The 27,862-nt window shown below is 52.0% G+C and overlaps 2 protein-coding genes across 5 annotated transcripts in view; one reads left to right on the top strand and one right to left on the bottom strand.

The window, feature by feature from the left end:
* Klhl29 (kelch like family member 29) overlaps positions 1 to 27,862 on the top strand; it is a 285,354-nt gene that overhangs the window by 227,209 nt on the left and 30,283 nt on the right. The gene's annotated exons all lie outside the window — the stretch shown is intronic.
* On the bottom strand, positions 341 to 26,210 carry LOC124963442 (uncharacterized). 2 transcript variants are annotated; one of them, XM_047523186.1, is made up of 4 exons: positions 26,033 to 26,210; positions 22,595 to 22,757; positions 6,420 to 6,554; positions 341 to 2,721 (listed from the first exon to the last, which is right to left on the bottom strand). In XM_047523186.1, the coding sequence occupies exons 1-4, from the start codon at positions 26,152 to 26,154 to the stop codon at positions 2,308 to 2,310; spliced, it is 834 nt and encodes a 277-aa protein (XP_047379142.1). In that variant the 5' UTR covers positions 26,155 to 26,210; the 3' UTR covers positions 341 to 2,307. The 2 variants fall into 2 exon arrangements, with proteins under 2 accessions (XP_047379142.1, XP_047379143.1); XM_047523187.1 differs by lacking the exon at positions 22,595 to 22,757.

Here is a 27,862-nt window from a genome sequence, read left to right as displayed (position 1 = left end):
ATCTAATGTCAAACAACTCCATATTTTTTAAAATAAGAAGACCAAATTTTGAAACCAAATCTTTGAAACTTGCCATGGGAGAGTCATAATCCTGACAGGACCACGTGGGTTTGGATTTGGGTCACTTTTAATTTTGCCCCTGGGGATTTTACATCTCTGAAACCCAATTGATTTCACACTCCTAAATGACAGACAGCTGGCTGCAGGCAGGAACAGGAGGCGCTGCGTGGGGGCATCAACACAAGTTAGAACTCCACTTTAAACAAAAAAAAAAAAAGAATTTTCCTTTTCTCCTGTTCTTCCTTTGAAACCTTGCCCAGCATTATAATAAGATCCACCATAGAACGCCTCTCGATCTAGCTCATTACAGTCGTGCGATTTCTGCCTACCATTGTTTGACGTGACAACCTGGCCTCTCACGGGGTTGAGTAATTATGGAGAGATCCCCCTTCATGAGGAACAGGTCTTGCCAGCCAGAAGGATGGGCCACTGGTATTTTTAGACTTCATTAGTGCCCTGATTTAAAATTTCACATTTTGTTTCTTGTAATTATCTTTCAATCGACTGAGCGAAAATTTCAGTCAGGGCTCTATTAGTCTGATTTCCCAAAAAGGGTGTTGGGACTTTAATTTAAAACTTAACCAATTGAAAAATAAAGGTGGTGTGCAAAATGCTTTTTGATTTGCAATAGGTCAGGCGATTGTCTCTCATCTGTGACTAGAGAAGTTGGCTTGCGCGCAGTTCACTTTAATGAGTGTTATTTAAATGCATGGAGCACATATAGATTTTCTTAAGAAACGTACAAGATAAATTTCTCTAAGAACAATTTGGGGGCGGGAGCAAACTGTGGGACTTTTTTTTTAAAGATTATATATTGAAAGCTATTAAAAACAGATTTCATGTGTGCAAAGTGATAAGGGAGGAAAACAGAATTAGTTGTTTGAATCTCTTACAAAGTACCTGAGATGTTGGTCTTGTTGGATTCAGACCCCAGAGCTAATCCTTGGGGAAAGAGGTGGCCAAACTCAGGCCTCCCAGTGGAACCTGAGATTTGATGTCACTGCCCCTGGGGACCCACGAACCCAGCTAAAAGTCCCTGGGAACTCACAGTAAGGGTGGAGGCCAGGGATGTGGTGATTTCTGATCCTTGCCTTCTTCCATGAAGGATTGCTGGTGGCTTAGAAGGTGGCTAGAGACTCTGAAAGCCCAGACTCTGGGCCCAGGGGTGAGAACATTGGTGTGCTTGGCCTGCATGTCTCGGGGGAGAAGCTGGGCCGCACCTATTCCCACTTGGTTCTGCACCAAAAAACTAAGTCCAAGGTAACCCAAGTGGAAGAAACGTCTCTTCTGACTTCAGGTTTTGTAGGCCTGGGGGCAGGGCCTTGAGGATTCGTTTCCAGGACTTGGGCCCCCTGCTCGGGGACGGGGGAGCCACGTGGAGTGGGATATTCAGTACTTCTTGGGGTTGCAGCTTATCCTTTCCCATTCCTGTCCCTGGACCCCCACCCCACAGAGCTCTGTCCACCCCATGTCCTGCTTGGATGGTACCACCCCTGATTCCACAAGTGGCAAAGACAAGATCTTATATAAAAAATGTATATGTATACTTTGAGGCATAAGAAACAGCTGGATGACTGGGGAGTCCTGACCTCGATGAGCTTCCCTTTCCTCATCTTTAAAATGGGGTGACAAACCACCCTCCTAGGGCCTCCGGAGGAGTGAATGAAATTGTGGACCTGGCCATGCAAAGCACTGAGCTTGCTTGTGCCAAAAATAGTTGCCACCACTACTGCTGACACTGGCCCTGGGTCTGGAGGACTCAGCAGAGAGGGCAGCTGGTATGGGGTGGCAAGGCGGGGACCTCCCAGTGCAGTGTTCCCAGGCCTGGTAGCCCCAGCCAAGCCACTGTTCGGGAGATGGGCAGGTCACCTTTCTGGCAGGTGGATTCTGGGCAGGGAGGCCAACCCGGATCTCATCTCTCCTGTCCTGTACTCTGGCAAGTCCAGAGCACACCGTTCCCTCTGCAACCTCAACAAATACTCAGGGAGAAGCTGAACATATGACGGAGCTCTTTGTCCCCGAATGTCAGGCCAACTGGAATCGCCCTCCCACAGACCCATTCTTTCTGTGCCTGTGTCCTGGAAGTGCCACAGGATTCAGAATCAGAGTCACTGTGTTTTCCTGAACAGCCCTTTAACGGGCCCCTGGTGGGTCCTCTCCAATCCAGGCTCCAAGGTGCAGCCAGAGTGGTCTTTGTAAATGCAGCTTGGTCCTACCATGCCCCCATAGAATGTCTCCAACAGTCCGTCACTCTGGTCCTTGGTGCCCACCTCGATGTGGAGCTGCAGCACCCAGCTCCTGCCCTCCTCCCACCTCATCTTCTGCCGTTCTGTGCACAGGCTGCCCAGTAGCCACACCAAGCCGGGAATGCTCCTCGTGTTTACCCATGTTCTGTGCCTTGAATAGGGAGCGGGTGATGCGTGAGGCGCGAAGCACCGGGCTGGGAAGGAGCAGTGAGTCCTCTCTTGCCTCTGTATGGTGAGAGTAGTCGGGACCCCAGGGCCCCAGGCACCCAGGTATGCCAAGTGCAGCCCCATGCCTGTGCCATGCCTCTGGGAACAGAAGTCCATCCACTTCAGACCTCCTCCTGCACCCAGTCTCCTCCACCACAACACCTGCCCGGAGCATATGGCATCTGGAATTCTGCCTCGGTCTCCTCTCCTATAAAAGGGAGATAATGATTAGAAACCGATTCTTACAGTCATGACTGAGTTATTTTGTATGAACCCCTTAGAACAGTGCTCAGTGTGCGATGATCACTATAAAAGTGTTCATTGTTATTTCTGCCACCAGTATGAAGGTCATCTTTCAGTGCCCATGGTCTTTTAGGGGCCCGGGTTAATGTGACAAATCTTGGAACAATTTGCCTTCCAGAGTCTTAGGAGAGTACATTAACATCATGATATTTAAAGCACCTAGTTCCCAGGGGTCCACTCTGAACAGAAGAAAATCCCCCTCTCCCATTATAATGTCCTCCACCATCACCATAACAACCGGAAGGAACCAGCCTGCTGCAGGAGCCTTCCCCATAATTCCAGGAGCTGTACATCCACCCTGTGACCTTCAACTTGATGTTAGAGCACAAGGATACAGTGGGTGGGTCTTCCTCCATGGCAGCATCAACAAATGAGGCAACTAGAATTCTCTGATTTCTACAGACCAACCTACCGAGGCAGGGTGAGTTGGTTAGGAGCACACAGCTGGCAGAGTAGAAGGTGGTCAGGAGCCCAGATCCTGCAACCATCTACTGGGTAGGATTCAAGTTCCACTACCCACTAACCCAACAGACTCATGCCAGAAATACTGGTGTCTCTGAGCCTCAGTTTCCACATCTGTAACATAGTGGCATTCCCACAGACCTGCTCTGAGTAACAGATAATTTACTAAGTCTTAATTAACATGGTGCCTGGCACATACAGGCTCACTATGATGTTACCCGTCGTTATTGCTATGGCTACTGTAAATCCTAAAGAATCCTAGGGAAGAGAGCGCACACGGCTCAGGACCTCTCGGTCATTTGGATCTGGAGCCCAACTCACCATCGCCCCAACTTTCCCTCCCAGGCGACCAGCCCACCAGCCCCCGCACCCTCCCAGGAGTAGGCGTGGCCGAGGCTGCGGAGCTGCAGGTGCGGGTGAAGTCTGTCCCCTCACCTGCCCCAGCCCTGCGCAGGAAGCGCTCCCCGCCTCCCAGCGCTGCGTCCTCAGGGTTTTGTTCCTCACTAATTGGAGAGTCGTCAGGGGCTTTCTGGTTAGGTTAACAGACTATTTAACTGTGAGCGAACCAAGAAAGCAGCAAGATGCAGTCCGGGCAGCAAGACCACCCAGACAGGTCTTCCTCGGAGCAGGAGGCGACTCCGGCCACACCCCCTGCTCCGGGGGCCCAGACGGAGCAGGGGCCCTGAGCCTCTCCTCAGTGCTGGAGGAGCGCACAGCTCTCCGCCTTGAATCGCTGCGGAGCATCCTTGAGGCCACAAATCCTGCTCTGGCCCCTCCTGTCTAGCGGGCTTGGCCAGAGGAGGCACAATGCTGATGGGAATGAAAGGATGAAAGTTTTCTTTTGCTTTCTTTTCTTTTTTTCATTTTTTTCTTTTTTTTTAGTACCACAGATTGAACCCAAGGGTACTTAACCATTGAGCCACATCCCCAGCCCTTTCTACATTTTTATTTTGAGACAGGGTCTTGATAAGTTGCTGAGGTTGGCCTTGAACTCGTGGTCCTCCTGCCTCAGCCTCCTGAGCCGCTAGGATTACAGGCATGTGCCACCGCGGGAACAGCTATGAAAGGGCTTTTCCCACAGGAGCAAGTGGAGGGCATGTCCAGGGCCTTCAGGATGATATTGACCATGGCAGGAAGCCTGCTGCCCTGGTCCTAAGCCCTGTCATCCTAACCAGAACTGTGACAAGCTAGATTGAAGGTCAGTGGCACTCAGGCCACAGGAGAGCTTGAGCCCTGTTATGCCCTTCCATGCTGCACCACCAAGTATTTATTGAGCAACTAATGTATGTAGTCTGAGGCACCTACTGTATGCAGAGCCCACACCTGGCTTCTCCCATGAGTCAGGCAAAAGGGACAGCCAGCATTCCAGTTGAGTGCCCCACCCGGGGTTCAATTCCTACAGGGCAGGAGTCCCTGAGGCAATGCCCAGTGTTCAGACACTTGCCAGGCCTGGGAAAGAGGCAGGAGCCTGCCCCAGAGGAGCTTGCCTTCCATCTGGGGAGACAAGGAAGTTCCAGTGGTCAGAACTATGGGGACTGGAGAAAATCAAGAGCATGTGGACTGGGCCTTTGAGGGCAGTCCAGGTGACAGCGAGGGACAAGGAGAAGGCAGGTGGACCTACAAATGCCAGGTCTGAGGGAGGAAAGCTTGAGCGAAGCGTCGGAGACCCTGGACTATGATTTTTCAATAGATTTATCTATCATGGAGTCACACACACACTCCACTCAAATGGCCGGCAGGGCCTGTCCTGATTTGAGACAGGGTCAGCTAGTGATTTAAGCTTATGACTTCAAGTCCCTGTCTCTGAGAGCTTGGCACACAAAGCCCAGAAGCCAGCCTGGGCTACGAGGCTGCCTCCTTTACCTCATGTTAGTGGGTAATGACCCACGGTCTTGGGCAAGAGTCCATCTGCCTCTGAGGCCATCCTGGTCTTGCAGGGTGAAGACCTGCTTGACCATCAGGGACTTTGACCTGGGTAGGAGACATCTGGTGGCCATTAACCCCTGACAGGGAAATCAGGGCACATCCAAGGTCCAGAAATCCTTTGTACACCTTTCTTTCTCCTTGTGTGACAGAGTTTTAATGATGAGCTTCCAGCTGCCTGCGTCTGTCCTCTGAGAGAGAAAGGCAGGTTCAGCAGACTGCCCCAGAGTCCTCAGAGGAGGGGCTGAGTTCTCAGGGCCGGATCTCCAGGCAGGGGTGTGGCGTACCTGCTCCCTGTCCCTGCGTGATGGCGACAGGGAGGACAAATGGTGCCCAACCTGTGAGGCAAAGCTGGAGAAAGCAAGGCACAAAACCAGTTTAATGAGAGACGATTTGGCTGAAATTACATTTCATTCAGGAGGACCCTCGTTATTCTAGAAATGTAAAAAGTAAAAATAATACAAGAGTGATATTTTAGGAACATAAGACATTATATAAATTGCTTGAAGAATAAATGGCCAAAAGCTTGTCATCTTTTGAAATAGTTGTCATTGACTGTTTCCTTAGCATAACTCTCTTCTTTAAAAAAAAAAAAAAATGTGTATTTTACACACACACACACATACACACACACATACACATATTACATCACACACATCCCTACCTTAGAGGGAAGCCCACACATTTCACGAGGCAAATGTTCTTTACTATTTTTTCTTTTTATTTCTTTTTTTTATTTTTTTGGTACTGGGGATTGAACCTGAGGCACTCTACCAGTGAGCCACACCTAAGTTTTTATTTTTTATCTTGAGTCAGGGTCTCACTAAGTTGCTTAGGTCTTCACTAAATTACTGAGGCTGGCCTCAAACTTGCAATCCTCCTGTCTCAGCCTCTCAAGCCTCTGGGATTACAGGCATGCGCCACCGCCCTCGACTTACTTTCTAAACCTCCCAGCACTCTGCTGATGACCAAGCACAGCCCTGTGAACAGTCTGGTTTCACCCACTGGCCTCCCCATGCCTTGACCTCTCTTCTTCCAAAAGACATCTCAGTTGCCATGCCCAGCACCGCAGACCTGGGTCGACACACAGGCAAGCAGACCGTATTTCGCCACTTCCGTAAAGTCAATGTCGGGACTGTATGCTAGGCTGCTGGGGCAGCTGCCACCGAGAGATGCAACAGACTGGGCAGCTTAAACTACAGAAATGTGTTTGCTTACGGTTCTGGAGGCTGGAGAACCAAGCTCAAGGCAAAGCAAGGTTGGCTTCTCCTGAGGACTGTCTCCCTGCTTCTCCCAGTGTCTTCTCACGGCCTTTCCTCTGTGCGGATGCATCTCTGAGGTCTCTTCCTCCTCCTGTAAAGACACCAGTCCTGTTGATCAGGGTCCATCCAAGACCTGCCGTTTCCTTAATTACAACCAACCAGATACAATCACGTTGGAGGTTAGAACTTCAGCACAGAATTTGAGAAGCCACAATTCAGTCCACAATAGTGTGTAAGTCCATCCTCTTGGCAAATAGTGTCCCCTGACCCCAGTACAGTGACTGTACTTACATGTATGACTCTTCCCTGTGGATAATGTCACCATGGTGTACCTACAAACTTCTCCCCCTGCTCCCTGTCACCACGCATTGATTTATCTTCCATTATTAGAATCATTGATATGCAAAGTTCATTTTTACTTCGTATTTTCTTCCATGGTGCTGGGGATGGATCCAGGGCCTCGTGTGCGAGGCTGGGGCTCTACCACTGCCCTGCCCGCAGCCCTGGACCTTCGCTGAGAGGGCCCTCAGAAGTCACCTAGCCGAAGCAGGAATCTTCCCTCATTGTTGGGGACACAGCAGGAGCCACCCGTTGCTGGACGGTTTGTCCTGTTAAATGGTCAAGAGCTATCTTCCTGTAACTCCCATGGTCCTGCCTTCTGGGCCCGTCCAGAGCAAACCTGGTTCAGGGGTCATCCAGAGAAAAACCGGCCCCCGTTTTACATGACAGCTCTTGAGACCGTTGAAGATGACAGCACTTCCTTTTCTATAGACCAAACATCTCCAGGGACCTCAGCTGCTCATTTGGAAAGTCCCCTTCACCATGTGGATATTCTCCCTCGTCATGTTCCTGCTTGTCAAGTACCTACTAAAGGGACACCAGGTGACAGGATGGGTGGTCAAGGGAAAAGGGATGGTCACCTTCTTGGGTCTGAGCATTGCAGCTCTTCCAACTTTCCTACAGTGGTCGTGGCTCACCTGCTTGGAAACACACCTTCATCTTCGCACAGGCACACGCAGACCCTCAGACTTCAAAGTGAAGGAAAGCAAAAATGAAAGCGTCTCAGGACTCCTACTGACCACTGCGCAGGTTTCTTTGGGATCCCCCTCCTTTTCCTCATCTGAATTGAGATTGTCGCACATTCCTTTCTGTGCAGCCCTATCTTGTATCATTCCAGGGCCTTTGACCAAGTTAACGGTTCTACTGAGTTGGCTTATTTTGGTTGTCGAGGGTTTTTTTGTTCGTTTGTTCATTTTTGTTTCTTTGTTTGCAGTTCTGGGGATTGAACCCAGGGGCACCCATCATTGAGCCACATCCTCAGACCTTTTTATTTTTTTTAATTTTGAGACAGGATTGGTCTCGAACTTGAAATATCCCTGCATCAGCCTCCCAGTAACTAGGATTATAGGCCCCCCGCACCAGCATCTCCACTGAGTTTTTAAGTGGTTTACCTTTGAAGTCTGGGAGTTGGGGGCATCTCTGCCCAGCCTTCCCTGGCCCCAGGCCCCTGCCATGCTCTCTGAAGCAGCTCCCCACCTGCCTCTCTGGGATAAGAACTGACTCCCAAGCAGCAACCCATCCTTTCAGTCCCTCCTACCCTCCCACCACACAGGGAATGTCGGAAGAGGACGTTAGCTGGAAGGTCTTTCAGCAAAAGCTCAGAGGTTTAGGGGCATCACCAAAATATCACATTTCCCCCAAAAACTGTCACTAGAAAATTCCCTGTGAAACCACCCACATTCCCTGGGTACCCTCAGTAATTACTTCATCTGCTGCTAGGAATTCTGTATCCTAGAAACCTTCTGTCCTTCCAGAGACCGAGGACTACATAGAGACGACCCAGTGTCTATGTGGCTGGATTGGGCCCACTCAAGTGCCTCGGCACCCTACACATGTGGCGTGCCACCAGGCCACTGGGGTCAGAGAAGCCCACCCATCCCCAGGAGCCATCTGTACTCCACAAGAAACTGTTGATGGAAGGAAGAGTGGGGACAAGACACACACATTCACAGAGGAGCCAAGTCCTACTTGGCATCACAGGGGCAGGGCCAGCAATGACCCAGAGCACCATTTGACTTGGAGACATTGTCCCCAAAGGAGAGAGAGAGATGACCAGGGCAAACTCTAACTGGAGGACACAGAGCCTCCTCCCCCATCACCTCCCACAGTCAGGGACTTCTCTGGAAAGACCTGCTTAGTGAACTCTCCTGAGCAGCTTGCCATCTGGGTCCCTACAAATAATGACTGAGAGGTCAACCATGCTTGTCCATCAGAGTACAGAGCACCTTCAAGAGCCAGGCCCTGTGGCCCAGTCAGCATGCCCAGCATGCCTTGCTCTCCATTCAAACCTGTTGGAACCTGTTGCCAAGGATCTCAGAGGCACCTAAGTTTAGGGATCGCCTTGTGATAATTCAGAAAGTTCCTGATTCTTCTGGCCATGTGAATAGGCAGGTTTCAGAAATTCTTATTCATGCAGAAATAATTCCTATATGTTCCATCTTTCTTCTACATGGAGATATTCATCACCTTCAGGATTCCCAATTTAATGTCACTGGTCCCAGAAAGCAGGGGAGGCATGCAGCCTCCCCCTGGTTCTTTGTAGTAATGATACCATCCAAGAACATGAAGTGGACCCTGGTCAGAGGTACCCAGCTGTTGGTCAGGGATGGCTGATTCAGGGAAGATGGTGGAAGATGCATCTTGCCTTCCAGAAGGACACAGAGGTGGAGGGTGAATGCTTTGTAGGTACCTGCCACTTCTTATTCATTATATATTTATTCTGTATTTGAGTATTCCCTAAAGCTACCCTGTGAGGCAGATTCATTAGATGGAAATGCACTCGCCCAGATACAAGTGGTAAAATGAGAGTCAATCTCAAAACCACCTGCCTCAAATGTCCATACCCTTTCTACCACATCACACCTTGAAACTTCCTGTTATGGTCTGTATTGTCACTAGGCATGTTTGGGCTAAGGATGGGCAAGTCCCAGAGTGGCTGTTTTATGTCTCCTAGAATCATGTGTCTGCTATTTGTCAATATAAGTAGGTGATTCTTGGGTTCTTACCACATCTCCCAAAGGGTTATGGGATGGATGGACAGATGGAGGGAAGGAGGGAGGGAGGGAGGGAGGGAGGAGGGAAGGAAGGAAGGAAGGAAGGAATCCCCAAAGTAAATCCACAAGGGGCCCTGGGCCCTTTGAGAAGCTGCAGACAGCACTGGCCACTACAGAAGCTGCTGGAGCTTGGGAGGCAGGCAGCCCTGGGGATTCTTTCCTGTTGCTACACCTCCCACGCCTTCTTCAAAGTATTGCCAATGCAATAAAGTTAATGGAGCCAGTCATCCTATGAAGAAGCCAATTCCGAGCAAAGATGATACATCTTTGAAGTTAATGAGGTCTATTAATTGAGCTTATGCCCTTTTAAATGAATGAAATTCTTGAAATCTACCAAACAGCCGCACATCCATTTGGAAGTAGTTATTGACGCCTCATGTCTCTGTCACCAGTGGATGAGGAACCACCAGCGCGAAGCTACAGGAATTGGCTTCTTGCCGACATGTAGCTCAGCCTTCAGCTCCTGGGAAGCTCACCAGATGTCACGTCTGGCCAGCCATTCTTGTCCTCAGTGAGAATCAGCCTTAGTCCTCCAATCAGCCAGCAGAGTCTTAGGAACTGGACAAGCCCATGATAAATAACTGAGGGAGAAAGTGATCTGACCAATTCAGGAATCGTTTGAGGAGCATGCACCTGAGCCCTTGGCCTTCAGACAGGGGACGCAGGATTAGCTGGAGAGTATAACACTTCCAAAATGACTGCTTCACACTAGGTGGGTGGTGCCTGGGCTCAGAAAATGAGCTGCCTTGCTTTCCAGGAAGTGCCCAGACACGAGGCCCGGCTGCAGTCTGGCCAGAAGCCATCGCACCGTGGTCCCTGTGCCCTCTGAACATGCACCCAGGCTCTGCCCAATTTCTGTCTTCTCCCCAGCTACAGGGCTCACGGTTGCTGAAGAGCACAAAGTGGCACTTGTTGTGCCCACAGAACATCTGCTGAAGACACACTTGTGTTTATAGCTCTTCATTTCAAAAGACTGGCCGCGTTATAAAAAGAAAGGGACCATCTGTCCCTCTTCTGGACCCCAGCACTTCTTGGAAGAGATTTCTGTGCAAGAAGGTAGTGAGAAGTCAGCGTCAACTTCAGGGAACTATTTTGGGGCCGGAAAAGAATAGTGACTTCCCGCCAAGAGAACCAGGCCTGCTGATGGAGGACAGCTCTGAGGAGGACCTGCAGTGACAGACGCTGCCGAGGAGGCGGCCAGCTGTGGTCCAGGGGAGCTGCCCAGATGTTCATTGGTACAGAGAGCCTGAAACAGAGGACCGTAGGATGTGAGGGAAGACACTGAGGAAGGACCATGAGGTAGCACGGTCCCAGGAGGCGACCTGAGCAATGTGGTGGGCAGTCTGCTGTTGCACATGGCCAGGTGTCCTCAGTTAGCGTCCCTCTACTCCTCCTGGCCTTTCTTATCTGCAAAGGCCCTTGGCACAGTTCCATGTCTTATGAACAACCAAGGCTAAATGATCTCCCAGTGACTGAACCGATGACTTCTCCCAGAGTGCCGGGTGTCCCACATGTCTGTGAGGCCTTCTTGGGATTTGTCTGTCCCAAATCTTTCAGCACAAGATACAAAAAATGTCACCTGAAAGTCCAGGAGAAGCCTGTGGGGGGTCCAGGTACAACTGAGGTTAACATGGGTGGGATTTCCAGAGGGCAGGAATTACCCAGGCTTCCTGACCAGAATCTTTAGGCAGAGCTGTTTCTGGAACTGAAATTCCCCAAGAAGGGCTGGTCTTCCCCTGCCTTCACACTGCCATTTCAGATCATGCCTTCTGAACAGCAATGTCCCCCTTAAGCAGCAAAAACTTGGATTTGTGCCATAATCTGTGAAGATTCCAGAAAGCTCTGGTCTATGAAACTCTGGGTTTGGGGCTTAGTTTATTTCAGATCAAAACTTGTTTCTGGTCAGGCACGTTGGCGTACTCCTGTAATCCCAGTAGGTCCAGAGGCTGAGGCAGAAGGATCACAAGTTTGAGGCCAGCCTCAGCAACTTAGCAAGACCCTAAGCAACTTAGTGAGGCCCTGTTTCAAAACAAAGAACTGGGAAGGTAGCTTAGTGGTAAAGTGACCCTGGGTTCAACAGGACACCCCTGCCGGCACATCCTGGGCCCAGTGAATTGACAGCTTTGTCTCATCCTGGGGAAGATTCACAAGTTTTCCTCTACATCCTAAATGCACTGAATTCCCCCCATGGTGCACATGCATTTCAATTCTGAGAACAAAGGCGACTCCTAGAGTGGTGTATTCAGGAATCTCCAAATCCTAAAAGGTCACACTCCTTTTATTCTCGCCTCTTTTCAGTTCTTTTCTGTTCTTATTGATTTCTTTGGGCATATAAGAAAACACAGTAGGCAAAGCCCACCATATCCATAGAAATAAAATATTCTGCAGTCAAACCACATACCATAAAGAAATAATTGCAGTCTGTATATATTGCTAATGGACATCTCTCAGCAATTCCCTGTCTCATAAGCTTTAAACACAGACATTAGTATAAATATGCAGAAATCCCCATTCGGGCAAATTACTCTGCATTTCTGAATGAAAGGAAGATTAACCATGTGCTGATATCTTTGAAGGAGCTCAGCCGAGCAGGAAAATTCTTCTGGCCCTCTCTGGGAGGGAGGCTTGGGACTCCATGAGATCTGGGTAAGAGCTGGAAGTCCTACTGGCATCTCCTCCCTAGGGAGGAGGGATACCTCCCAGTCAAATTACTGTCACTGTCACCTGAGAAGGTTAGTTGGTCATACCACATCCTGTTTTCCAACTCCTGAGGCACTGGCAGGAGCAGGAGCAGAAAGGTGAAGGTACATTTCCCCCAACTCCTCAGCTGCCTGACAAGCCCCAGGGGTGGTTCAGGCCTCTGAGGTACAAGGTGATGGAGACCCTAGGCCGTGTAGAGTCAGCTGGTCATGAGCCTGAAGTTTCTGGGCTCTGGCCATCTGAACCTGGCTGGGCCTGCGGTTTCCTTTCTCTGGCCTCTCCTCATTCACACCTCCTCCCCTTCACCTCTCTTTTTCCACCTTTCCTCCCTCCTCCTCCCCAATTAGCCTCCCCTACCCTGCTCATGCCCACTGAGAGTCCCGTGGTCCCCCACCAAGGCCAGCGAGGGTTGGGGTCTTCATCTTCCCGGGCTCCACAGCCACAGCCCGACTCCAGCCTGTTGGGAAAAGACCCCTCCCTTTCCAAAAACACCCTTGGCCCTTAGACACCAGGCGGGAGGAGGCCCAGTCAGTACAGGTTGCGCGCCTGGGGCTGACAGGGCCTGACGGTCGTGATAGGAGCAGAGGCGTCAGAGGCGTCAGAGCGGGCAGACGCCAGGTCCCCGGCGCAGCTCACAGAAGCCTCCTCAGGCTCCCACATGCTCCGCGCAGGCCACAGGCTGGCCTCTGCTCCTCTCCTCAGAGGCCAGGGCCTCGGAAGCAGCAGCCCCGGAGGAGCAGGGGAAGGGGCTGGTAGGAGGGCCTCAGGAACTGGGCGCCAGCCTCCTGGCCGACATGGGAGGTGAGCTACGTGTCGCGTCGGTCAGGACCGCAGCTGAGCCGAGGGAGGTGGCGCGGAGGTCTCGTGGTTATTTATTCTGGGCCCGCCCGCCTTTCCCATGGGCGGCAGCGGGAGAGGAGCGCTGCGCCATCGCTGAGGCGGAAGGAAGGGAGCCGGGCCTCTCAGAGCCGGAGCTGCAGCCTGGTGGCCTTGCCCGTCTGCGGCTGGGCCCCAGGCGGAGGGCCTGGAGCCTGGTCCTCCGGGGAGACCCAGGAGGTTCTGTGACAGCGTTTTCTAGAGGGATTTCGGAGGCAGCAGCCCGGGGGGCAGAAGAGCGAGGCCTCGCCTCAGCTAACCCCGGCAGGCCGCCGGGAAGCCTCCACTGTCTCCTTCCCAGCAGCATCTTGATGGGCTATTTTCATGTCTGTCTCCCCCACCCGACTGTGAATGACTTAGAACACCCCCGCCTCTGGCCGATTTAGCAACTTCATATGAAATGTAAAAAGGTACCCTTTTCTCAAGACCCTTGCCTGCCACCTACCAGAAAACTGTCAGAGTAACTCAAGAAACCTGCAATGCCTGTGGGGTGAATGGCGCCCCCCGGAGTTGTGCAGTGTGCAACTTGAGCGACCTGTGAATGGCAGCCCTGGGGGACAATTGTGGTTATTTCTCACCAGACTTCTAAGCATGCCGATGCATTGACCCATTTAACCCTCAGCACTCCAAAATGGATGCCATTATGACCCCCACTTAATGAGAAAGTGTTGGCTCAGAAACATAAAGTTCCTTCCCCACGTGTACCCAACCAGTCAGGACAGAGTGGGGATGGACACCAGGCAGTCCTTACCCAAGTCTAATCCTTAGTCATACATTCACTTTGCATCCCCAATGCCTCATTTCGGATCTGGTCACAGGAATGCTCAGCAAGTGTACACTCCATGTAAAGACACAGAGGGACCTGATTCAGTCAGGTCAACCTCCCTGCAGCGTCCCCACCACTGAACCTCTGCTTCCCTATATGGAAAATGAGCAGCTGGCCTCAGAGCAGAGAAGACGCCCTCGCATGTGCTCCAACTGCCCAGCGCTGAGAAGTCCTGAGGACATGTGGCCTGCGAGCTCGTCTTCACCATGACCCTTCAACTCATCCCACCAAAACCAGCCTCCTCCCATCCCCAGGCCCCACACCCAACCTCCCTGTGGTCTCAGGGGTCCTGGGGTGAGCTTTTCACCTCCTCGGGCCTCCTGGCCACTCTCTACTCTGCACACAGCCATCTTTCCAAAGTGCCATTTGACCAGGACCTCCCTACCCAAAACGCTCCAAGGGTCCTCCTCACTGTTCACAAGTCCTTCAGTGCCACTGCCCCTCCACCCTTGAGCCCCTGGGGCCTCTGCATGACAGCTCTGCCCCTGCTCATCATGCCCCCGCCACACCCCTACCCTGACCTGCCTTCAGTCCACACCTCTTCCAGGAAACCTCTGTCACCTCCCTGCAAGTGCCTGCCTACTCATTCTTCTCCCCAAACAGGGGCTCCTGGGAACAGGGTCTGCACCAGAGCCCAGCAGGTAAGGGCCCAGCCATGAACACCCCTGACTGAGGGGGTGCTGGACACCCACCCAGTCCACCCAAGGGACTGTTCTGCCCAGCCAGGCTCCCTCCCACCTTCCCCTCCGCCACAGGCCCCTGTCTGTTGATCCGCACAGTGGCTCCTGTCCTCCGAAGGGAGGCCTCATCAGGGCTCCCCAACTACCATCTCAGACCCCCTGCAGCTGCCAGAGGGAGAAGAGTGACCTCCTGAGGAGCTGCAGAAATAGATGTGGAGCCCGTTTCAGGAGTGTGGAACTCTGTCCAAAAAGAACCGGTTCTCACAGCCAAAAGGGGAGAGGGGCAGAGGTAACGACTCCCCAGCCCCCAAGACATGAGGCTGAGCACCCTGAGAACCCAGCTGTTCCCCTGGGGCATCGGAGCTGAGGGTCGAGGCACCAGGCTAGCCTTCCCCAACCCACTCCCAGGTGGTGAGGAGGAGAGAAGGCCACACTGAAAAGGTCCCAGACACCCAGGAGAGTCTCCAGCAGAGCCGGTGGACCCCAGCCGTGGCCAGCACACTGCGTGGCCTCCCACTCCGCTTCCACACGGGGCCAACCCTACCCTGCTGAGCTCTAGTTGGGGGTTGGCTTGGAGCCCCCTCCAGGCATCGGGGCGGTGGGGAGATTCCCTCTCCCGGGTGAGGTCGCTTATCCAGAAGCTCCCCTCTGGGGAGCACAGATGCCTGACTAACCCTTGTCCTGGGAAGGACCTGCAGAACCATGAGCATCAATGGCCTCTAAGAGGAGGGAGGAGAGGTGATGAGTCACTGCGCTGAGGTTCTGGGAAGCTGTCTGCTGGGGACCCTGGGAGTGGCCAAGGCACAAGTGAGGACCTCTCTGCGTGACCGTCCAGTCTTTGTGCACCTGCTGAGATGCACTTGCCCTTGAGAAGGAGACACTTGGCAAGTCGGTAGACACCCTCCAGGGTCCACCGGCGCAGGGCTTTGATCTGTTTTGCTCATGACCTATTCCCAGTGCTCAGCACACAGTGGGTGCTCAACAAGTACTTGCTGAACGCATCAGAGTGAATGAATGAGGGAGTGATGACTACAGCTGACAGCGAGCCAGGCTGCGGGCAGAACGGAAGTGTAACCCCCACAGTGCAATGGACACAACAGGGAGGGTGGGGACCTGGGGATCAGACAGTTGAGCAAAGGCCAATATTAGAGATGGCTCCCAAGTGAGGGCGTCTTTAGGCAAAAGTCACCCTGAAGAAATTTGTCTTCTTTCAGTCATTGGCCTCTACGGGTCTGTGTAATTTAATATTCTGCCCTCTCACATCTTCTCTTGTCCAGATAATTTTTGCAGGTCTTAACCTTATTACCTTACTATTGTCCACTGCCGATAGATACTTCACCTTTTGATGGATCCTTGCTCTGTGCAGGGTCACACCATGCTTCTGAGCAATGATGAAGTGCGCCTCTTTCTTCCAAAGGGCTTTATAGAGATTGTAGGGTTTGGGCCAAGATAAGCCCTGGGCCACAGGCCTTGGCAGTTTCTAGCACTGCAGCTTCTGGGGTCTGGGAGTTGAGTTCCCCAGCACGGCCTGGGGTTTCAGCCCCCCACCCCACAGTGCATCCATTTTGCCTTGATCCCTTCCCAAGGAGGCCTGAGGATCCCTCACCACCTCAAGTGTGGAGCCCAGACCCTCTGAGTGGCTCCAGACACCCCTGGATTGTGCCTTGGCCCTCCCACTGGGTCTGTACCCAGTCCCACCACCTGCAACCCCCTCCTCTGTATACATTGCCACTATTTACCATGCTCGTGAGAAGCTGGGTCACACATTCCCAAGTGTCCCTAAATCTTTCCAGGCCTGCCCTAAAAAAGGAGTCCAGGGTAAACAGGAAGCAGCAAAACGAAGTAGTGTTAAACTCTGGAAGCAGAAATTTTAATTAAGAAGAGTTGATTCAGATCGGTTCTGCTGTTCACTAGCTTGTGGCCTGGAACAAGTCACTTTCTCTGAATCTCACTGTCCTCATCTGTACAATGGGAACAACCCCTCACAGAGTGGCCCTGAGGATTAGAGTAGTCAAGGGTTTGGTGGGGGGAAACGCATCATGGGGCAGGGGCTTGGAGGTGCTGGTATTCACCCACCGCCTACCAACCTTCCCCTGCGGAGGACCAGCAGGGAGGAGCCGTGGGGCACCGATGAACGCTATGGGGTCAAGGGGATGGCTGGGCACCGCGGATGTCATTTAGAGTGGCCTCTTTTGTTTCGGGGTTTTTGTGCAGGAACCCTGTCCCTTGACTGACACAAGTCCCAGGCCAACACTTCTCCGATCACCCGGGCGAAGGTGGCTGCGCAGGCGCAGAAGCAGGTGCCCAGCCCCAAGCGCAGACGGCCCCGGCCGAGTGACGCGCGGGACTCCGCCCACCGCCCCGCCCCGCCCGCGGCGCCGCCGTCACGTGGCAGCCGGGCCCCAGCCGGGAGGTTCCCGCGCGCGGAGGTGGCGCGTCTGCGAACGCCTATTTGCATATGCGCACGCCGGGTATTTATAACTTCTCTTCAGCCAGTTCCAAGTTATTGATGTCTTAAAGTGACTTTAATCTGAGCCTTCTTTTCTTCAAATGGGCTTTTGATTTCCGGAGTGATATTATACATGGCTGTAAGCTATTGACTGAGCGATTGCCGTTGTGTTCTCAATGTGCTGATGCTGAAAATCTGCGATATAAATAAACTTCCTCTGGTAGAATCATTATAAAGCACAAGCAGCAGAAATTTATGGAAAGAACAGATTAAATGCTTAGACTTAAATTCTTCAGCGCGCGGCTTGCCCTAAACTGCTGTGTCTGGAATTTGGGCTGCTGATTCAGGTGGAAAAAATCAAACGGACACATCGCTTGTCGGTGCATTTTTACTATGATCTATTGTGTTGCCAAAAGAGAAAGCTCAAAAGCTGCCATTGATAATCCTGGTTAAAACTTGGAGCATAAATTATTAAGACGTGTAGTTTCTTTTCGGAGTGGTTGGGGATTGGGGCGGTAGCATAGTAAAGAAATATAACATCAATATGTGCTTATGCATTGTAATGTGGGACATTTTTATGCCCATAATAAAACATTCCGCCTACAACTATGTTTATGAAAGCAACAGATAGGAAGATCCATAATGCCACTTAATAGAGTTAATCACCTCCCATCGGAACGTTTTAAAAGGCTTTTTATTGCATGCTGAAAAGCCCTGACCATAATTAATACTCGGCACACTGTCAGGTGCCAGTCAGGGCTGGAGGCAGCAAAGGGAACTTTCTAGCACATTGGGGTTGATAGGATTCTTAGGACTTTGTCCAATTGTCAGCTCCAAGCTTTAAAATCATGACTCTAGCCTCTGGGCTGGCCTGTGTCAAACGTTGGGCTCTGGCTGGGACTTAGGACTGAATTATAAGCTCTGGGTCCTAGATGTAAATTCTAAGCTTCGTCTAGTGTCTAGAGTTTGGGCTTTGGGCTGGTCTGGGCTCTCAACTCTAGACTCCAGGTGACCTTCCCTGGGTCCCCAGTAAAATGGCCTCACTGCCCAAAGCCAGGAGAAGGGAGTAGGTTAGTTTTCTGTCAGCTTGGTGAATCCTGTTGACCACAGGAGTGTCTCCTGTGCACCCTCTCAGCACCTCTTGCCATTCCAGTCAGTTTTCCACCAGGGAGAGAGAAGCACTGAGCATGCCTGAGGCTGGCCTGCCCTGTGGTCAGTAGGTGAGCTGGTCCCTCAAACCAGTGGGACAGACCCCAGACCCCCTTTCAAGGTCCATAGTCAATCAGCCTGTAGGCTCTGGAGCTAAGGATGTACCTTCTCCTCCCAAAGAGGTGGCTTTATATCCTTGACCCCGATCACACACAGCTGAAAGACTAGAACACAGGGAATCTCCCAGAAGCTCAGAAAAACTGAGGAGCTTTACTGAGGTCAGCCTGAAATAATTAAAGAGTACATTGCCTTTAAAATTGTATTCAGGCCAGCAAGGGAGAAGCAGGCAGGAGGGAGATGGTGCTCTCCCAGGCCTTGGGCCTCACTGAAATCTAGGCAGCGATTCTGGAACATCTGTTCTGGAGTTCTGCAGCCAGCTGGTCCTCTGGGGGAGGGGGGATTTCCTGGGTGTGAAAACTCTGTCTCCTTGGAAAGTTAGGTGAGCCAGAACAGAGAATGACCTGTGGGGGCTGCAAGGCAGAGCTGTCTCCCAGCACAACATGGTAGACTCACTTCTCTCTGTGGGCCTGGAATCCCAGCACGTGCTAGGGCTTGGACAGGTGGGTTGTCACCAGAGACCCAGAGATTTTTGTGCATAAGAGGTTACTATAATAGGTCTTTGCTGAGTCAGAATCATACCTGAACTGAATTCTGGTGCCCAACTGAGACATTAGGCACTGAATTTCTGTCATGGCCTGAAAGGGTTGAGAGCCCTCTGCCCCCTTCCCACCACCAGCGTGGCCAACAGCGAGAGTGATACTTAGGTGAATTTGCCTTTTCCCGGTATGGGCTGCACTTAGGGTCCAGTGAGGACATTCCTACCCTTGCCTTCCTGCAAATGAGTGCTGTGGTGAACACAGGCCATGCCTCTCCTACCCTAAGTTGTGTAAAATCACAGGATAGCTGGGGGAAATAGTGAGGCGGCGGTAATATGGAAGAAACGCACATCCCTTCCATTAGTCAAAAGAAATGCGTTGACACCTACTGTGCATAAGAAATCAGACCCCTGCCCACCCAGAGCTCACATTCTAGCACTCTGCAGCCTCCCCAAGGGCTATGGGGTCTACCTTCCAGATGCAGCAACTAATAAGAAATTGATTCTCCCAAGGCCAAGGCAGGCTGCATTAGGATCCCCAAAACTCTGGGCACAGTTCTCAGGTGAATCTTGTCAATCACCTCGAGTCTCCCCAACCCCACTCTCTCCCAGCAACTGGGGAAGGGTGCCAGCCTCAGAAAGGACATGATGAGGGGAGCCCTCAGGAAGGAAGCAGCTCCTCTGGGCTTTCCCAGGGAGCAGAGCCAGACACCAGCCATCTGCAGAATTGGCTTCCCCTTGAGCAACACAGCAAGGGCATCCGGAAGTGGAGGAGGCTGTAGTTGCTCAGCAAGGCCTCGGATGCACAAAGAGCATCCATGGAGGAGACGCTAATGGCAGTACCAGTCTCTGATCTAGGCAAGTTTTCTTCTGAATTCCACTTTGTCCTGATTAGGAAAATTAGTTGTAAGGTGTGATCAGACAGACGGCATGTGTGGGGCAACCCAAGCAGGACAAGTGCCCAGTTACATGCCAGCTCACCCAGACTGGCACAGAACTGAAAGCAGCTGGCCCTTGGAGATCAGAACTGTCCCCACAGCAGCTTTCAGGCACCTGGCAGTTGCCCTCTCCCTGTTCACAATGCTGGTGGCTTCGGAGTGCCCACTGGGCAGTTGCTCTGATCCTTTGCTGTCCTGTGGCCTTGAGTGATCCCTGAGGCCTGAGTGCAGAGGGGAGGGGCTGCAGTGGCCAGAGCCGGGCTCAGGAAGGTTACCTGGGGGCTTCTGGGATAAGGTTGCTAATAGAGATGTTGTTCTGGGAGGTCATGATACCACCTGTCATTAACCCAGGCACCCTGCCTGGGGTTCTCACCAAGAAAACGTAGGTGGCTGCTTGCAGGCAAGTGAGTGATTTGCAAGGACCATGAGAATATTTGCATAAACATATGTATGGAAGTGTGTATTTATTTGCATTCATTTGCATAAATTGCTGGCTCTTGGAGCTGTCGAGCTGTCGTTCCTTAATTTTATTTTATTTTATTCGGTAAATGTCTTTGCGCTCTGAGCATAGATCTGGACACTTCAAGAGTGAGAACAAAAAGGCAAAAACAAGCAGCAGTACAGAGATGTGAGACCAGAGGTTTTCAAACTTTGCTGCGCATTAAAATCTCCTGGGAGCCTTTAGCAATCCTAGTGTCTGGGTCACTGCCACCCCTCGTACTGTCGAATCAGAGCCTCTGGGGATGGAGCCTGGGCATCAGCATTTTTAAAAAGCTTCCAGGTGAATTAAAGGCACAGGCCAAGGTTGAGAAGCAATGCCCTAGGACAGGCCTGCCTCAGCCTCAGCCTCTGCCAGTGGCACCCAGCACCGCCCGCCACCCCTCCAAGCCGTGGAGTGTGCAAACACTTGAAAACACGCATGCATTGAGGGGCGTGAAGTGCTGATTCCAAACTAGCACACAGTGGGCACTCAAATGGGCACCTTGCCCTTCTGCAGCATCACTGCCACTACAGGGTCCTCCTCTAGAGACCTGAGGATCCAGAGTCCTGGCTTCTCTGGCCCTGCCACTCAGCTGCTCTGAACTACACCTCAGGCTGTAACCAGCCCCAAGAAAGCTGAGGGTAACACATGTGCCAGGGGCTGCTGCCTCTGAGGCACACAGTCCGTTCTCCTTCAAGGTGACTATCAGGCTGGCGAGTCCCTCACTGCCCAGATGCATGGGAAGTGTGTGCTTGCACCTGGGAGACCTGGCATCTGGAGGAGGCCCACCCAGCCCCGCCTACCTCCCTGTGTTTCCCTCTCCAGGGCCTGAAGGCTTAGCTTTTTCTCTCCCTGGTAAGAATGGCCTGGGGATGCTAGATTTCTGGAAATGACTAAAGTACCTCAATGTGGTTTTCTGTCCCCTATCACCTTTTTCTCACTGTTTGGCGCCTTCACCACCTACCTCTCACCTATCATCGCCGCCCACCAGCTTCCCCAGACTCTGTGTGCGTTCCTTCCCTTTGCCTTTGCCTTTGCCTTTGCTCGGGACAGCTCTTCATGACCGATGGCCCAGGTTCGTCCGTCCAAGACCAGCTCAGTGCCTTCCTTTGCACAGCGCCTTCTGCAGAAGCTATAGAACCATTTGCCCTGAGAAGGAACCAGTCTGGACCCCCACAATAGAGCTATAGAAGCTCTAGGGAGCCTAGATACAGCTTTCCTTCCAATAAAGAGCTCCAACAGCTCTTTCTGTATTCCCTGGGTCACTTGTTCAAACTTTACCTGAGACTTGTTTCAGACCAGAGTTATGCCAGGCCCTGAGGACAGTCAGATGTGGGCCCTGCTTTTAAGAGCTTTGGTGAGTAGGGCCACTGTGCATTTCTCCCCTTCCCCAGTGCCACAGAAACAAGGAAAACAGATGTCCTTGGTCTCCTGCTGGGTAGATGGCCCCATTGCAGGGTGCTGCTCAGGGCTACGCTGCAGATTTACTAATGGGACACCTGGACCATCATCTGACTTGCACAAGTAGAGGAAGGAGGGTAGTGTGGGTTTCAGAATCTCCAGGGGGAAGAGGGGAGCAGATGGGAACTTAGAGGGCAGCTTCGGTGTCAGCTAACGTGGCTGAGCTCACTTCTCACCTGGATCCACATTTGCTGGGACAGGTAGGCTCATATCTAGGACCTTGACCAGACTGATAGCCTGGTTTGAAGATGCTCCCACGCCCCCAGGCCAGGAAAATTCTTCTGTCCACCCTGCCCCATGGCCTGGTTGCAATCTCCACTCACCTAGTCCAGCAGGCATGCCTGATTCCCTCAGTCCATTCCACTCATTTCCACCCACCAAAAGCAACATTTGCCCGAGAAGGAACCAGTCTGGACCCCCACAGTAGAGCTATAGAAGCTCTAGGGAGCCTAGATACAGCTTTCCTTCCAATAAAGAGCTTTGACACAATGCATACACCATAATTCACGGCCAAGTCAAAGCTAGGCAGGAAGGCCCTAACTAAAGGTGGCAGGGTCCACTCCCAGGTCAGGCCAAGCAGTGCCTTGCCCATCTCTGGGCCTAGGTCAGGTGCTATGACTCGAGTTCAGGAGAACCTTCTGTCAGTTTCTGTGTGCCACAGAGGACTGTGGATGCAGCTGGTCAGGAGCCCCCCTCCCACATAACTGTAGAGCCTAAAGGCCCCCAAGGCCAGAAGGAGTCCTGGCTCTTTCCTTTTTGGTCAAAGTTGTTCACTCACTAAGCAGACATTTCTCTGCACTCACCTGGTGCTTGGTGTGGGGGTCCCCGCCCTTGAGCAACTTCCAATGTAGAGATAAGTAAGTGGACTTGGCACAGTGGTAAGCCAAAGGTAGTGGTTCGCCTTCAGTCACCTTCAGTGACAAAGGGTAGCTCTGAACCTGATTTTGCAGGATGGGTAAGTGTTTTCTGAAAGACAAGGAAGAAGGAGTCCAGGCAGTGGGAGTGGCCGTGGAACACTCCTACTAGTCCCATGCCCATACACCTTTCCGTCATTCAAGAAAACTCCATGAGGACAAGGATTCAAGCTCTGGGGACACTTCTGTCTCCCTCCTAATACAGGGTCCAGCATGCAGTGATGTTCCATAAGTGTTGATGCCTTCACTGCCTGTCACCTATGGTCACTGTGACCTGTTCTGGACACAGACTGGCCCAGCAAGCTGGGGTTCAGCTTTCCAGCTTTGGGGTCCAAGCAGGGAGTGGTGGCCTCTCCATGATGTGTCCACCCAGACAGCCTTGTGAGGCTTCCCCACATGTTCAGTTCATCCCAAGCAGAGGCCCCAAGAACCAGGCCCACAGTTAAATACGCAGGCCTGGCCCCACCAGCAAAAGACAGCAACTATTGGGTAACTACACCCAATGTGTTCATAAAAGTAAGATTGTGCATGTATAATAGAGTCTGGTAGATTCCTTGTGTCAGTTAGCTCTTGGTTTCTGTGACAAGAAAAACTTAGAGGTAGAAAAAATTATTTAGTGGTTTCGGAGGCTCAGTCCATGGTCAGCCTATTCCATTGTTCTGGGCCTGAGATGAGTCAGACCAATATGACGGAAGGACATGATGGAGGGAAGCTGCTCAGTTCATGGCTCAGTTCATGGCAGCAGGAAGTAGAGGGAAAGGGAGGGGCCAGGGGACAAGATATAATCTCCAAAGGCATTATTTAAACTCCTTTCATTCACACTCTACCTTCCTAGTGTTATCACCCAGTATTCCATTCAAATTATTAGTCCACCAAATGGATTAATCCACTGATTAGTTTACAGTTTTCGGAATCTAGCGTGATCCAGTCATTTCACCTCTGAACATTCCTGCATTGTCTCACACATAAGCTTATTGGGGAACATCTCATATCCAAACTATAACATTAAGCTTCCCAGGAAAAACAGACTGTCAAGCTAAATACCTGTGGGGAAGTGACCCAGGCAGAGAGAGGTATCATTAAATCCAGAAGCTCAGCTGAAATAACAGGGACATCATGAAAGGTCCCATGACAGGGAAATCAATCCAGAAGGCCAATGAGTGCAGGCCCGTGTGCCCAAACAGGCCTCCCTGCCTGGCCCTGAGGTCTCTGATCGTAGATCATCAGTTGGAGCCACAGCATCTATGACTGTGCCCGGGACCACTCCTGGTTGTGCATCAGCAGCCGCACCAGGGCTCTGGAGATGTAGGCTGTGAGAAAAGATGTTTCTACCCATCAGAAAATAGAAGTTTGCAGGCAAAAAACAAATACATGGAGGAAGGGGTTGGCACAGGATGTTGGGCCATCAGGAGGTATAATCCAAGGGAGAGAGTGGGGGTGCTGCCAGTAGAGCCCATCTCTTGATCCTTCCCAGACCAGTTTTGGGGTGCTTCCTCATAGGCTGGGACACCACACCTGCCAATATGATGGGTGAGCAGGTTGCAGGGTACCATGCCTTGTTCACCAAAATAGTGGTCCACCCCAGCAGGATGAGGGGTTGGCTTCCTCCCAGCAGCCATGGTTTCCCCCTGGGGCCTGCACAGGACCTTGAACCCCCACACTGTGCAGGGCTGGAAACTGGGTACCAAAGGGCACAAACCACTTTCTTATTTTGTGCTTATTAGGATTTTTCTACTTTTCCTATAATGATTGTGGAGATTATTTGTATGATAACAAAAGATTACTAGTTGTATGAAAACCCAGAAATTACTCCCAGGCTTTTCCCTCCCCTGCAATAGCAGGAGGCAGATATGTTGCCCAGGCCAGACCCAGGCAGGAGGGCTGGGTCAGAGAACTAGGGACAGATGTTCTTTGGGGAGACTATGGAGGACATAAGGTGGGCAGAGAACACACACACACACACACACACACACACACACACACACACACACAGGTGTACACATGCTCTCCTCCCCTACCTCCTAACCCTGCATCCTCCCAGGCCACAAATTCCCCCTCAGTGGGATTCAAAGTGTTCTGGGCTGATATTAGCCCCTAGCATCTGGGGTTTCCGTTTCATTTCCCTCTTTACCTGGGTAACTGAATTGATTGTTCTCCCAGCTCCAGTTCACTAATTCTTGCAAATCCTTTAAAACTATTGATTTATTTGCCGGGACTGTGGCTCTCAGAATTCTTGGGAAATAATGACTTTTGCTAAGGCAGGCGGAGGAAACCCATCGCTTTCCCCTTCTGCTGGTGTCTCTCTCCTGCCAGTGCCCCCTCCACCCCCGACAGAACTTCTTCCACCTCATCCCTGCACTGTTCTGACAACTGTCCTATCACCTGGGCTGGTGGCTGACATTTCCAATCCCTAGCTTGAAGGCACAACCAAAGATGGTGACCAGGAGAGGCTCCCAGTATATCATTTCTGAACCCTGTGCTCCAGCCCAGAGGTAAGTGACACTGGGCAAAGATGGAGATAGTTTCAGGATCTCACCCCCTGAGCCCCAGCACAGGGTCTGGAATCCTTATGGCTGCTTCCCCCAAAGAGCTCAGAGTGACCTCACACCACCTCCAGTCTCAAGGCTGGGCCTCGTCCTTGCCACTCACCTGCCTTGACAGCAGCAGCCTCTCCTGGCCGTGCCTCGCTCTCTGCAGACATTGCCCTCCTGTCCTCCTACCATCTGTGCCCTGAATCATTTGGGTGGCCTATCCTGCACACCCACCTCTTGTCCTACCTTCCCCCAACCCAACTTGAGGCTTACTCAATTGCTCCCTGCCTATAGAATGTGCAAATTCATGGCACTCATCTTTGCACTAACAAATCCCCCTCCTGTCTACCTTTAGTAGGTCCCACTTGCCTCCAAAGACCAAGCCAGACCCCATCCCCATGGCTCAGCCCTGATCTGCTTGCATACCTGTGCTCTCCCAGCAAACCCAGGTTCTGCCGTAAGCAGCACGGGTCACTGCACTCGTGTGTCTGAGAATCCAGCCTGACAGAGTCAAGCAGTGAAGGCTTTGATAGGAAGTTGGGGACCAGATGAGAATTAGGGCAGAAATGGAGGCAACACAGCCAGATCAACCATAGAGAGTCCTCTTAGGCCCCTATACTGGCACAGTCCTCTGTGTGCCCAAGCCTGGCGAATCCACCACGGACACCATAATCATTGCTGTCTTTGACTCCTCCCTGGAATTTCCACGAGCACCCAAGGGGCAAAGCCCGGGTCTCCTGACTACATGCCAGCTACCAGGCACCCACCTCTCCTTGGTTCAGTGACAGAGACCTACCTCGAGTTTCTTCCCAAGAGAAAGGGTGTTCCGATGCCTAGAAGCCAGAATGAGCCATGTCCACTGCAGTGTCTCCCTCTTCCAGCAGACTGGAGTGTCATGGACTGTGAGGTCCATGACATTGGGAACTAGACTCCTTTTCATGGCCCGGGGCCTGGCACAGAGCACGCCCCATGAAGTACACCCAGGCCTCAGAGAGTCAGTTTAGAACAATGCGCCCACTGCACATGCTTTTGGCTCTCCAGTGACATCAGAGCACTTCCTGGTCACTCTTCCTGGCCTCTCCCTTCCTAGACCCCACACAGTCCTCCTCAGAAGGCCTTTGGCTCCACACTGTTTATACAGCTTTTGTCCCTTTGCTCTATTGGGTGCCTTGTGTCCCCATGAGCTTCATGGTCTCCCAGGGCAGGGACCGCCTTGCTCACCTAGCACCCTCTCCTCCCAGCGCTTACGGTCCCTCAGACACAGTGTGCTTCGTGTGTGCCTGGGAAATTCAGAAGGAGGGTCAGAATGCTTTGGAATAGCAGGGGCCGATCCGGAGGAAGGGAGCATGTGATGTTGTATGAAAAGTTGGTTCCAGCCTGCTGGGGGAAAGCAAGGGAGGTGGCCCGAGTGCAGGGAAAAGACCACTCATGGTTGATTCTGAGCATCCCTTCTCGGTGTAAGAGACAAGCCTGACTCTTTTCAAGTCCACCAATAGCCCCAGCCTCCTGTGGAACTGAGAAGACTGGATCCAGTCCCTTGCAGGGCCCATTCACGCTTTTAGGCCTGTAGCACATTCACACCTTGCCCCAGAAGCTCCCCAGGGAACTCCTGCTCACCTGTGAGTCTCCTCTGGACCATCACCTCCCTGGGGATGCCTCCCTGAGCTTATCAGGCAGAGGCAGCTGTTCCTTCCTTGCCCCTTTAGTGTTAGTGTGTCTCCTCCCATTAAACGGCCAGCTCCCCAGTACAGGGACCATATCCCCAGCATGTGCCAAGTGTCCAATGCACAGAAGACAAAGCCACATGAAGTTCCCTGAATCTGGCGCTGAATGGACTTGGTCAACTGCTCCATGGCTCCCCCTAACCTCTGTAGCCTCTGCCCATTTTATTGGTATGTGAAGCTCTCCAGGGTGCTGAACGTGGCTCCCCTGTCTGGCCCCAACTATCTACCCCGGCTCCTTGATTCCAGGTCCTCCAGCTAACAACTATCCTCACCTCCAGGAGCCCACCCTCCCATGGAAAAGCAGTGTCTCTGAATATACTTGCTGTAGGTAGAACAGTGTCTTCTAGAAGATAGTGCTCCTACCCTCACCCCACCCCAGACATTGGGTTCAATTCAGTCCTTGGGGCCAGACCTGGGTCTCATCTTCCCCTGGCCCTCAGGATCAAGGCCCCACAAGACACCCCCCTGGTACCAAGCTCAAGCCCCTGGTGGGGCTACCCTCCCTCCTAAATGCCTGACACTCTGAATGCTCCCATCCCCTGGGCCTCCCCACACCTGGCTCTTCCAGATCCCACCTGCAACCTTCCAGTCCCCACAGGGTCCTTCAGGATCCTGATTTGACTTACCAAGCAGTTTAATCCATGCCGCTCCCTTCTCCAGTAGATCCCAGCTCTCTGCAGAGCCCTTCACACCACTGGCCTTGACCTCATTTGTCACCCAACTCTCCCAAGGTCTATCCTTCTCCCAAGGTCTCTCAGCTCAGAGACCCCACCCCATGATATTTTCATCCTCTCCTGTTCAGAGCAACCCACCCTGAATTCCAATCAGAGAGGAACTTTTTGTACGAGACATAATGCCAGGTGCTTTGGAGGCCAGAGAGACAAGCCCTCCAGGAGATTACA

The sequence above is a fragment of the Sciurus carolinensis genome, chromosome 13 (genome assembly GCF_902686445.1).
Source record: "Sciurus carolinensis chromosome 13, mSciCar1.2, whole genome shotgun sequence".
Taxonomy (NCBI): Eukaryota; Metazoa; Chordata; class Mammalia; order Rodentia; family Sciuridae; genus Sciurus; species Sciurus carolinensis.
Note: the sequence above shows the minus strand (reverse complement) of the source record. Positions and strands in the feature narration are given on the sequence as shown.

What these genes read in the sequence shown, in the direction of transcription:
- LOC124963442 (XM_047523186.1), bottom strand. Translation starts at nt 26,154, where the DNA reads ATGTCATGGACCTCACAGTCCATGACACTCCAGTCTGCTGGAAGAGGG. An exon ending in CTCTTGGGAAGAAACTCGAG is followed by an intron (nt 22,758 to 26,032) that starts GTAGGTCTCTGT and finishes CTTGTCTTTCAG; the next exon opens with AAAACACTTACCCATCCTGC. An exon ending in ACCCCCACACCAAGCACCAG is followed by an intron (nt 6,555 to 22,594) that starts GTGAGTGCAGAG and finishes GTGTCTTTACAG; the next exon opens with GAGGAGGAAGAGACCTCAGA.